Source organism: Urocampus carinirostris, chromosome 13 (assembly GCF_059441175.1).
Source record: "Urocampus carinirostris isolate Australia breed hairy pipefish chromosome 13, RoL_Ucar_1.0, whole genome shotgun sequence".
NCBI lineage: Eukaryota > Metazoa > Chordata > Actinopteri > Syngnathiformes > Syngnathidae > Urocampus > Urocampus carinirostris.
In genome coordinates, this window is record NC_142361.1 from 26253782 (window position 1) to 26266449 (window position 12668).

Sequence of the window (12668 nt, forward strand, 5' to 3'; positions counted from 1 at the left end):
TCTGTGCTGGGAAGGCGTCAAGAGATTGCAGACAAGCTAGAGGAAGTGTGCGACAGTCTCACATTGACCGAAAACCGTCTGATTGGTCACCAACAGCAGGCTAACAATGCCGAGCATGTCACGGACCTCCAGCAGTACCAGCAAGAACACCAGGTATGACATTTTCTTTCATGTCATTTCGGAATCTATTATATGTAAGGTCTTTTTTGAACTATAAGGCGCACCGAAAAACCCCAAATTGGCCAGAAATTTGAATGCACCTAATAACCAGGTGGGTCTTATTTAGATTTGGAAATGCTTACAGTATTTTTACGTGTGCGTTACAGTATACTTCTCCAGTTTTGCAATGATTGGTCAATCGAAAAACATCACTGACCAAAATCGCTAAATAATGTTTGCAAAGGGAATCTTTGACACTGCATTGAGAGCGAAGACATTTAACACTAGACTATCAGTGAAGGCCTTAAATTTTAACTTCTTTTTATTCACGTGCCAGAAATTAATGTTAGACAATGGAGAAAACGGTGTCCTAAAGGATATTACTGCAAAGTTCGATTGATTATCAGATACACCGAAGAATTGTTTTCCTCTTCATTTTTTTATTGCATTTATTTGTATCTTTCATGACAAAATTCGGTTCTCCCTCATTCTCTAATATTTGTTCCTTGTATGGTGAGTAAAAGTAGTGTAATAATGAGATAAAACCCAATGCCTTTTCATATGTTATCCGTATCACCTGTGATCTAGTGGTTAGGTTTCGCTATTCTCACCGCCGCGACCTGATTTTGACCAGTGTCTGAAATAACGTCTGCTCGGACGCCGGAGCGTGCATCTTTTACGTCGGGCGTACAACTTACAACATTTCTCCACCCGGGTGGCGGACAACTTTTTCAAGGAAAAAAAACTTTTTTTTTTTTTTTTTTGTCGAATCAAACGTGTGCTTTATTCAGATTTCGAAATCTTAGTTCGGTTTGGAAATTTCGGTACGTTTGGCAATTTGCATACTCGGCAGCCAATCAGAAGCCTGCATCGAATAACTTCGTGCTTCCGGACTCTCCTGAGCGTTGTAAGGCCGTGCATTTGCATATCATTTTCCAAAGTAGACGCACAGAGAACACAAGAAAAATGGATAAGTGGTTAGGAATCAAGCCAAAACCTCAGCCCCAGAAGAAATATTCAAAAGAAGCTAACAAAATTGATGATGCTACAAAATGTTAACGTACATTAAAAGCAGTGTGGAAAGAGTTCACGTGGCTTGTAGCAGACGACGCAATGCAAAAATTGCGTGAATCAAGATGAGTAAATACAGGTACATACTGATGGCAGATGGAAAACAGCAATGTCATATCCATGACATGAATGTTTTAAATAGATTTATAATAAACCTAATTTTAAAGTGTTGTTCTTTTATATTGTCTGATTATCAACCCTTAATACTTTGCAACAATGGTTTTTTTTTTGCGATTAGTTGTCTTATTGTGTTTCAAGTTGTGAAAAATGGGGTGGGCAACTTTATGGCTGGGCAGGCAACTTTTCAAAATTGTCTGCCCTGGTGTCCACTTTTTATCATGACTTTCAGACACTGTTTTGACCAGCAAAATGTCTACCTTTTTGTCACACCTGTCCATTCTCAAGGCCCTGCAAAGAGACGTGTTGACAAATGCCACCGCTTTGAATGAGGTCATCGCTGGTACAAAGACATTTTTGGAGGAAAATCGGGCCAAGCTGACAGCGGAACAAATTGATGACATTGAAATGAAATTGGAAGAGGCGAAAAACAAGGCTGAGATTATCCAAAAGCAAGCTGAGGAGTCAAGGAAGGACTTGGAGAAAGTTGTTACCACTGCTATAAAACAGGAGAGTGAAAAGGTCAGCAAGTTTTTCAATGAATTTGTTAATACACATTGGGGGAAGAGGGTTATGTGTGGCCTGCCTTGTTTTTGTGGCTAGGTCAAGGGATGTTTTTTTCTGTACAGTACCTAACCTTGTCATTTACACTCCTTATTGCCATGTTTCTCAACCTTCTTTAACAAAAGTTACTTTTTTTCATGAAAAAATATTGAGGCACACTGTCAATCGAACATGTTTAAAAATTAATTCCTGCCACCAGTTTTTTTTTTTAAAATAAAAGCGGTAACTACGATGTTACCTAAATTAACAGTTATAACATTTTTTATCATGTATGGTCACTGTGGCTCAGGAGATTATACAGGTTATTAATTTTGTTTAATTTCTGTAATTTGGGATTTTGATATATTTTTCACCTGTATTTTATGTTTCACTTAAATTTCTAGTACAACAAGATAAACTATTATTTATTTTGACCATTTTTTAAAAACTGTTTTATTTTTTTTCTGTTTTTATATTTCAGTAATATAAGAAACTTCTAATTAAAATGAACCAAACTATGAGCTGGGGCTTTATTTATTTTATTTTATTGTTTTTGTAGTTCAATCTCAAACAGCCTCATCAAACAAAAATGAATTCAATAAATAGCCTCAGAACATGTCAATTAAAATTAACACTTTTCCAGACCAGTTTTTCAAGAAAAGTATATGTTAAGAACATGTTACTTGTGTTTTGCATATTCTTTCAGTGTATTTTTTTCACCACTAGGGGGCACTAAATACACACAGGCATTTCATTACTGTGTAGTTTATGTGCATTTTTTTACTTCATTGGATTATTTTTGCTATACAATCTTAAACAACCTCACAAAAAATACTTTATTAAATAGCAGTCAATTAGTACATATAAATAAAAATAGTAATCTGCTGCCACCTACAGATATGGATGAATGGTTGTTACTCGGCTGATCACTGGAAGAAAGAAAATCTAATGTACAATGGCAATATTTTTGAGGGATTGAATGAGGCAATTTCCTGCTGCACATTAGACAAGATTTTGCGGCACAATGGTTAAAAGACACTGCCTAAGTCTATGTTGAAGGGGAGCGTGTTGGCTTATCTTTTCTACTATAAAATTTAGATTACAAAATAATTTGAGTTACCTTTTTGTGCAGTATAACAAAAATTATATTGAATCTTTTCAGGCTGCCGCTGTTGAGCATCTGGAAGAAAGCAAGAACAAAATAGAAGGCCTACTAGAGTGGATTTCAAACATTGGAGATACAAATATGAGAAGCCTGGATGAAACTGACCATTTGAGCAAACAGAATGGAAACTTGCCTAACGAAACAATCAACAAGTTACAGAAAGAAGAGAAGGACGACGCTAATGGAAACTCTTTGCATAGGAGCGAAAGTGATTATGAAGGGAAAAGTGATATTGACAAGCAGTGTGAAAGAGTAAAAGCTCGCCATCAAGAAATTCTTTCTCAGCAGCAGGATATGATCATGGCCACCCAGTCAGCCCAAGCTCTTCTGGACAAGCAAGCCAATAATCTGTCCCCAGAGGAGAAGGAAAGACTTCAGAAAAACATCGCAGAACTGAAGGGGCGCTATGACACTTCTCTCGCTCAGGCTGAACAGCAGATGAAGCTGGTCCAGTGTGTCCAGGAGGAGCTGAAGAAGTTTTATGATGATTGTGAAGAGTTTGAGGATTGGTTAAAGCAAGCTGAGGGCGAAGAAGAGAAGTTAGGCTCCTCAGCGGGCTCCTTAAAAGTCCTCAATGATAAACTCATTAGACAGAGGAGCTTTTCTGAGGACGTCATCTCACACAAGGGCGATCTTCGTTTCATTACCATTTCGGGTCAGAAAGTTCTGGATGTGGCCAAAGCATGTGGAGTGGTTGACCCATTATCTAAAAATACTCTGATGCAAGTGGATACTTCAGGGACCTGCTCTGCAGTCAAGGATAAACTAGACTCTGCAGCCAGTCGGTATAAGAATCTACACTCTCAGGTAATTTGGATGCAGTGATATGTGTTCACCACTCGGTGGCAGCCGTTATCTTCTCACAAAAATCTGTATGGATAAAAGGTCAGTTCAGGTTAGTGACATATTTCATTTGGTTTCAGTGCAATCAGCTGGGCAACAACCTCAAAGATGTTGTGGACAAGTATAAGAAGTATGATGAATCCAGTAAAGACTTACTTAAATGGCTTGAGGCTACTGAGGAAGAAGGGAGGAAGCAGCAATCGGAGGCCATCGCAGCTGAGCCAAAAGTTCTGCAGATCCAGTTGGAGGATACCAAGGCAAGTAAACATTACAAATTTTAATTTATAAGATTCTTTTTAATACAGATCTTGTATGAAGCCTTATTAGATGATTCAAGTGTCCTTGAGAATGTGGCTACTTTCGTTTCATACGAGCTTAATCAATTCCAGGATTGTGCTCATTACTTGAATTTCTCAAATAACAAGCACATTTTTCTGATATAGATGATGGTCCCTTACAAACATCACTAAAGCATCAAAGTTAACCCTAAATACCTATAAAACACATCTTCCTGATCACTAAAAACACATTCAAATGGTAATTAAACATTTAAAAATAAATACAATAATAATATAAAAAATATATTTACAAAATGCGAGTTTATTATGAGGAAATCGCCATAACAGAGGGGTGTGAGTGGGTCAGTAAGAGTGACAGATGAGACTGTTGATGATACATAAGCACTCACTGTACACTTAAAATTAAGGTTACTGTAACTTTTAGTTTTATTAATCATTTTCTTTGGCCCTTTGAGCTGTACTCACAACACTTCCACTTACTAAAAGTTTTTTCAAGATAAACCTTTATCCAAAGAGATTTGTATCTGTCGTTCCAATTGCGCAAGGCAAGTGTCATCAAAAAGAACTTTAGAGCGACTAGTGAGCGGTCTCGAGCAATGAGCTGTCTCTAGTGGTAGCTTCCAGGAATGAACGTGACTTGAATTTTCCGTCGAATGTGAAGCAAGATTTTTGTTCCAAATAAATCTCATTTATCGAAAAACCTTAATTTTTTAGGTGCTTGTAAATAGAGACATGACTATTTTAATTAGGAACCTCTTCTCATCCACAGGCTTTACAAGGTCAGATGAGCGGACATCAGACTGCTATTGACACACTACGCAGAACATCTGATTCTTTGATCTCATCTGATGGAAACCTGCTGAGCAACCTGGATGAAATCCAGGAGACAGTAGGTGAGGGTCTATTTGAAGGAAAACATGCTTAATATTTCAGATCAATGACAGGCAGATCTGATTTTTTGTGCTTTAGATGACATTGTGGAGCGCTATGACAATTTATCTAAATCTGTGAGCGATCGCAATGAGAAGTTGCAGATGACTTTGACTCGCTCCATGAGTGTCCAGGATGGACTTGATGAGATGATGGGATGGATGGAGGGAGTAGAAGCCAGCGTGAAAGAAAATGGCAAAATTCCACTGGATTCAGCGTCCATCACAGACATGCTCAACAAGGAAACAGTACGTACTATTATTTTGTTTGTACAATACAGTACAATACACCCCCGGCGTACGACAGTTTCACTTTGCATTGTGGAATACGGTGTTTTTCCAGACCCTCTTTGCAGAATTTTCACCACTATATGACATCAACAACAAGTTATTTTGCAGTTTTTGTGTATATTGGTATGACCCACATCATCATGAAGATGCCAACATACTATTGGCTTAATCACCTCTCACAATGCCTCTCTGTTCAGTTCTAAATCACAAGAGCTTAGTAAAGACTTTGTGAGTCAGCAATACCTTTTGTACTGTATTAGTTTGCTCTGGGTCCTGAACCTAAAAAGGAGAAGCAAAAAAAATGATACCAATGGAAACAAAACATAGTTTTGAAGAGGGCACACAAATTGCTACCCTCTCTAAGTTGGAGGGCTGTAGTAAAAGTATAGTAAAAGTAAGGAGGGAATGAAACATTTCCTAAAGGCATGACAAGGCAGGGAAAAATCTATTTCCTTTTTACTCCACTGTTGCCATGTCCTTGTCCCTTTATATACACCTGCTATTCCACTAAATTTGTTTTTCTTTGACATTTATAATGTTTTTAATCTTATACATGTATAATACACTGGATATAATTTACTATTACTATTTTGTGTAAAAATAAATGCACATCAAACAAGAAACCCTGGTCTAAGGACATAATTATCTTGTCGCACCGGCTTTTCAGAGTTAATTGCCATAGGTTTCTATCCTCTGCGATATAGCAATTTCACTTTGCGACCCCTCTTAGAACAGACTGTCGTAGTATGATGGTCTACTGAATGTCATAATTGTAGAAAATAAAATAACATTGTTTTTGCTTTTAAAGGCCATCGAACAGGACATAGCTAGTCGTCAAAGCAGCATCTCAGCCATGAAATCCAAAGTCAAGACGTTTGTAGAAACAGCTGACCCCTCTTCGGCAGCCCTGCTGCAGTCCAAGATGGACGCCCTCTCCCAGCGCTTCACAGATGCATGCGAGAAGCACACGCAGAAGCTTTCACGTCTAGAGGAACTTAAAGGCAAAGTGGAGCAGTTTGAGAAGGTAGCAGAAAATGTCCAGCAGTTCGTTGTGAAACGTTCGCAAGATCTTCAAGAGACTGACGGGCCGGGGAAAACATTTGAAGAAATCTCTCAGCTAACGCAAGTAGGTGGAGTGACAAGAGGGTTTAGCATAGCTGAAGGGCCTGAAATAACTGATTCTTTTTTTTTCCTTTAGAAAACAAAATCTGAAATGGCTGAACAAGCCATGAATTTAGAGAAGTTGCAGACCCTGTCCAAAGAGCTGTGTGAAATCAGCAAAGATGGAAACAGAGCTCAGATCCAGAGCAAGATGGAAAACCTCACCAACATCTTCAGTACCTTCAAAGACACTGTCAAAGAAAAGTACTTCCTATTTCCTTGTCACCACATGTTTCGTATCCCAAGTATATGATTGAATGAAACTTTTTTCTCATCGGTTCTGCAGGGAGGAAGAGGTATCATCCTGTCACGACCTGCTAGGGGAGTTCAGGTCTGCAGCGGGTGCTCTAAGCAAGTGGTTGGAGGAGACTACTGAAAAGGTGCCAGTGGTGCAGAAAGGTTGTAGTGCCAAACGTTTGGAGAAGGACCTCCAGATCGTCAATGTAAGTCACAGTTACCAATTGAAATAAGACAAGAAAAAAATTTTGATGGAAAGAATGTACAATATGCCCTGGAATATGGCAATTTTCCTGTGAAACAAGTATTTGTTTTAATTTAAAGAAAAAAAAACTTACTGTATGGCTTTTGGGGCACTTCCTGTCCACAGTGGGAAACTTGATATTGGTTTTACTTGTTAATTAATTGTAAGCATGTCATTTTAATTTTGGGACTTTCTGGTTGCTTTTGTATTTAGAGCACTTCCTAGTCACTGTCCATTTATTTTGGCCACTTTAGAAGTATTTTCAGTGGGAAAATGTGGACATTTAGGTAGAATAGGTATGATTTTTTTGAGTCACTTAAGGTCGCTTCCTTTTTTACAGCGGTAACCTTTCTGTTACTTTTGGGTTACTTGATAATTCTGTTTAATTTTGGAGAACTTCTGGGTCACTTACTCTTAGCTCTACCCATTCATTTTGGACACTTCATGAGTTTTTGGCTGAGAAAACTTGGACATCTTAAAGAGATGTACGGAATTAAAGAGATGTACGGAATTTGGCCCATTTCAGTCCCTGCCGGGATCTTCTACCTTGTGTCATCAATGCAGCCTGACAGCTTATTCATGATGCGCGTGCATGCATGTGCATTTTTTAGATGGGCTCAAATAAACTCTTATTATTTCATCTCTCTTGGGATTTGAGTTGGTGTTTGGACTCTACTTGAAGGCCTCTCATTACTGTTACCATTTGCTTGCTACATTAACAAATTTAACATAAAAAACCCACCAGGACGAGCATTTAGTCACTTTACAGCACTCCGACACCCCCATTCCGCCTACCTAATGTGTTGCGAGACCTGAACACCTCTGATGCAAGTAAGCTAAATACAGATAGGCACTGTGGAAAACAATATAAATGCTCTTTGAACTCAGTAGGGCATTGTTACAACACATACTTATTAGAGAACATATTTAACTTTCAACTTTTTTAAGGACACCTCAAACGATTCACCCCACCTTTAAGTAGAACATAAGTTTTGGAATGAGGCAAAGTAGGCAAGATTTTTATTGAAATATGTCAAATCGTGACATTAGGTTGATGACAATAACAGGAAGGACAACAAATGTGTGACAATAAAATATATTTTTTATATAATTAGCGTAAAGTGTATAGTCACATAGAATTGAGGTAAATTTTCATCTTCTATCTTGCTGCAATTCATGCAACAGTACACACTTGATTGACAAAATTGGTCCGCAGGAATTGTTGGAAGATTGGACATCTAAAGGCCCTGCCGTGCAGGACTTGAACTGCCAAGGATCTTCACTCTGCAGTCACATTGCTATTCTCACATCCCCTGCAAAAGCAAAGATCCCTAACAAGACAGGTAAACCCATCAAATAATTCTAAATAGGAATCTGCAAAATGTATGATATTTTGCACGGCGATGTTGCTTCATTGTTGCTAACTCGGTAAGAGTGTCCTTGACTTTTAATTACGTTTTGTCTTCGTGTTTCTGCATTAGCTCTTACTAATGGTGGTGGTCCAGCGAGCCATTCCTACTTAACCAATAAAGGTAATTGAGGCTGCTTCAGGGGATTGCAATTTGAATGTAATTAACATTCTTGGGTTTGGCTGTGTTGTAGCACTGTATGCTATATACAACAATGTCAGTAATGTGATTACTTGTAAAAACAAAATCAAGACACAACATGCTATTCATATTTGAATTGTGTTACTTCCCCAGAGCTAATGACGATTCAGCAAAACATGTCCTTCGTCAACGAAGGCTATTCCTGTCTGGGTGACACCCTGAAGAGTCGAGCAGCTGAGCTGAACGGATCTGTGCGGGAGATAGAGGATGTCAAAACGGAGACGGAAAACATAATGACGTGGCTGAAGGACATGAAAAAAACGGCCGCTTCTTGGCAGAACGGCATCACTGAGAAAGATGCTGTGAAAAAGCAACTTGAGCAGCAGAAGGTGATAAATCTTCTTTTAAATGGCTGCTAGTTTGTTTTGTTTTTAATTGACTTTTTCATATACTGTACACGCAATATTTTCTGGACAAGAAGGCACATTTAAAAACCCAAATTGGCCAGAATTTTTGAAAGTGCACCTTATATACACCACACAATACAGTGGATAGGGTTCAAAATGCATACAGCATTTATAGGCGTGCATTAATACTCAAGGTTTATTGATATATACTAACCAATTTGTGCAATGACTGCTTCATTGCTGACCAAAATCGCTAAAACACGAGTTTTGAACCCAGGTAGTGGTGGTAAGTGCGTTTTACTACTAGACCACCAGTGGTACAGATGACATACTGTGCCATATTGTAAAGATTATCTCATTATCACAGTAGTTCTACTCAGTGCCAGCAACACTGACATGCAGAGTGCATTTTGTGCTGCTTTCAGATGTTAGAGAATGGAGAACACAAAGTCAACAAAATACTCGCAAAATCCTTTCAGTACATATTAAACCGCAATGTTGTTGGCGCACAGGTAAACACGTTTTTTATCGGAATGCTGAACAAGATTTATTCAACCCATCAGAATGCTGAACAAATGGCACTATACAAATCAGTGTTTCTGCTGCGGGAGTAAAAATAGTGTGTTATAAAAAGGACACTATCTAATGCCTTTTCGTGTATAATCTGTACCACTTGTGTTTAGGTGACTGTGCTCTGACTGCCACTACCCATATAATGTTATATAATGTTTCGCAGTTATGTTCAGCGGCTCACCGATCCTTGCATTGATATATACTGTGACTGTATAAATAGGCCAGGAATTATATACAAATCAACACAGTAACCTCGTGCACTAAAGCCTTATGTATAAAAAATACATGACAAAGACTATTTTTTGGTGGTGGGCTTTGTAATCCGCTTGACCTAATGGTGCGGAAATATAGTACTTGGGGGAATTAGTCCAGACAAACAAGAAGCTTTTAATTCATTTTGTCGCCTAATAACTTCAGAGATAATGTCTGTAAATTCTCTCAGGTGTTTGAAGAGGACATGAAGCAAAAGAAAGAACAATTCCACAAGTTGAGGGAGAAGCTCATTGACTTGATTAAAACTCATCCAAACTCACCAGAAGCAGACAGATGGAAGCGGATGTTGGAAGAAATAGGCAAGCTATATATTCTTTTTTTATCGAATATCTCTGGGGCGAGCCTGAGTTCTGATATGTCTAGAATGCACCCTGCCTGTTTCCTAATATAACTGCACCTGTTTTTAAAAAATCAAATTATCACATTGATGTAGCCAAATGCTGCACAGTGTGAAGTGCGGACACCTAATGGAATGACGCTGACTCATCTCTGTAGATGCCGCTTGGGCTGACATCAGCGGTTCGGTGTCAGAGCGGAAGCAGCACCTGGAGCAGTCCAATAAGAACCTGGACATTGTCCAAAGCACTCAGCTACAGCTTGGTCAGTGGCTATCGGAGAAGGAGCTGATGATGAGTGTCCTTGGACCGCTCTCCATTGACCCTAACATGCTGAAAATGCAGAAGCAACAAGTTCAGGTAAACCTTCTCCGTCTACATCTGTGTTTACACATGGCTTAACCTCCTAAACCCTAACACAGTTGTTAAGTTCGCCATCGACACAACCATGATCGGTCTCCTCTCAGAATGGGATGAAGCGGCATACAGGGAGGACGCAGAGACACTGACCGCATTGTGTTTGGAAAACAAACTAGTATTAAACACCACGAGAACCAAGGAAGTAATACTCAACTTCAGGATTAAGCGCACGGACCCAGTTCTACTCATTATCGATGGGGACTTGATAGCGAGTCCATTCTTTTAAATACGTGAACGTGCTCTTCTCCAATGACCTATTATGGTATACCAATAACAGAGCTGTGGTAGGGAAGGCCCAGCAGCAGCTCAATTTCTTGAGAGATATCAGGGAAACCCATTTGGCTAAGAAGCTAGTGTCCTAAAAATCCACAGTGCATGTGGCATCACAAAAAGAGACACGGGGATGAGTCGTAAACCCCATCTACAGGGAACTCTTATTCAGGTTTTCTTGTTTCATCAATCTCAAGTTTAGGACTGTCCTAAAACGTGAAAGATTGGTGGTCTATGGAGCCCGTAGTGAGCTAATGGTTTAACTTGTTCAAACTGTTCAAGAGTGCTTGTTGATATGAAGGCGTGAAGCTAGCAGGTCAGCTCAGGTCTTCTATTTAATATCTGAGCAGCCAAATCTAACAACTCCTTTGTTTAAGCATATCACAAACCTTACAAAGAGCCATCATCACAGCTCCAAAATAATCAGTTGGTCTACCCAGTCTGGAGGACATTACCTGCTCTTGCTACATTATACGTTATCAACTTACACTGGCTAACACCTTTTCAAACTGCTGCTCTCTTAAACCAGCGGTGTACACTCAATAACAATACAGGCTAATATAAATTATAAATTCTCTAATAGATAAATTATCTATTATAAATTCAATGTCAGTTTCCACAAAGATCCATCTGGATATGCTTCCTATTTCTCATTTAGATCCTTCAAAATGAATTCAAGAGCCGCAAGCCTCAGTTCGAGCAACTCAAGGAAGCTGCGTCTGCCATTTTGAACTCGTCAGATAACCAAGATCCCTCAAACGGGAAACTAGTAAGAGAACAGCTAGCTGCAGTCACTGAGAAATGGCAAAGACTCATAGGACAGCTGGACCAGCGTGACGGCCTCATCGACCAGGCTGCGGTCAAGACGGGACAGTTTCAAGAACTGCTTAAGACTCTCAGCCAGAATGCCACTCAGCTTGAACATCGTCTCGAAAAGAACCAGACCAGCAGCACTCAGCCAGAAGCGGTGAAGAAGCGACTGGAGGACGTCCACAACATCTCGGTCCAGCTTAGAGAGGAGAGAGCGAGGCTGAAGGAGGCCGAGGATGTTCATGCGGCTCTCACGGCGATGGTGACCGAGGACTATCTCAAAGCTGACTTAGACAGGCAGCTGGAAAGTGTCAGTAAGCCTCTCCGACAGCTGGAAGACAAAGCAGGTTTGATATTTTTATCTTTTGGATTGTATGAAGGTGGCAACAGTTAAGGGAAAAAATGTACTGGCTCCTGAATCCCAAATTCTACTTTTTCATAAAGGTGAGGTGCGTCATATGAGGTTTCTCTGAAAGTAGAACATATTTTCTATTTAGTATTTATTAACAATTGCATCTGAACTTAAGACTGCAAAAAGGCTAGGCGGAAAAAAATTGTTTAAAGTTTAATCGACATTTTTCAATTTTTTTATATATTATTGTTTATTGACACAGTAACTTGACGGCCTATCAATTTCTTAATTTTGTACATCTTGTTTTTTTTCCCATTTTTTTTCCGTGTGTGTCTGTATTTGGCGTTCAGGGATGTTGGGTAATAGGATTTACCGTAAAAAATATTTTTTATTGTACATTGAATGCTTTTACCCCGCGACCCTAGAGAGGATAAGCGTTGCAGATAATGGATGGATGCTTTCACACAGCACTTTGAGTTGCGTTTCTTAGTCTGAAAAGTGATTGATGGATTGACATTTTATTTTGTTTTGTTCATGCAATTATAAGGCTACCATGAATTCAAGATCAACAATTCTAAGAAAAAATAAAAAAGGCTGATGGGAAATAACCCGGAGCTTA

General features: G+C 39.1%; 1 protein-coding gene across 1 annotated transcript in view; it reads left to right on the forward strand.

Moving 5' to 3' along the window:
• dst (dystonin) overlaps positions 1-12668 on the forward strand; it is a 152559-nt gene that overhangs the window by 84217 nt on the left and 55674 nt on the right. Inside the window, exons 39-53 of the mRNA XM_088352010.1 lie at positions 1-153; positions 1636-1869; positions 3053-3862; positions 3979-4155; positions 4967-5090; positions 5167-5375; positions 6226-6543; positions 6616-6782; positions 6865-7021; positions 8276-8402; positions 8541-8591; positions 8763-8998; positions 10032-10161; positions 10358-10557; positions 11546-12044. Coding sequence (XP_088208136.1) covers positions 1-153; positions 1636-1869; positions 3053-3862; positions 3979-4155; positions 4967-5090; positions 5167-5375; positions 6226-6543; positions 6616-6782; positions 6865-7021; positions 8276-8402; positions 8541-8591; positions 8763-8998; positions 10032-10161; positions 10358-10557; positions 11546-12044 — 3592 coding nt within the window. The remainder of the gene's footprint in view (positions 154-1635; positions 1870-3052; positions 3863-3978; positions 4156-4966; positions 5091-5166; positions 5376-6225; positions 6544-6615; positions 6783-6864; positions 7022-8275; positions 8403-8540; positions 8592-8762; positions 8999-10031; positions 10162-10357; positions 10558-11545; positions 12045-12668) is intronic.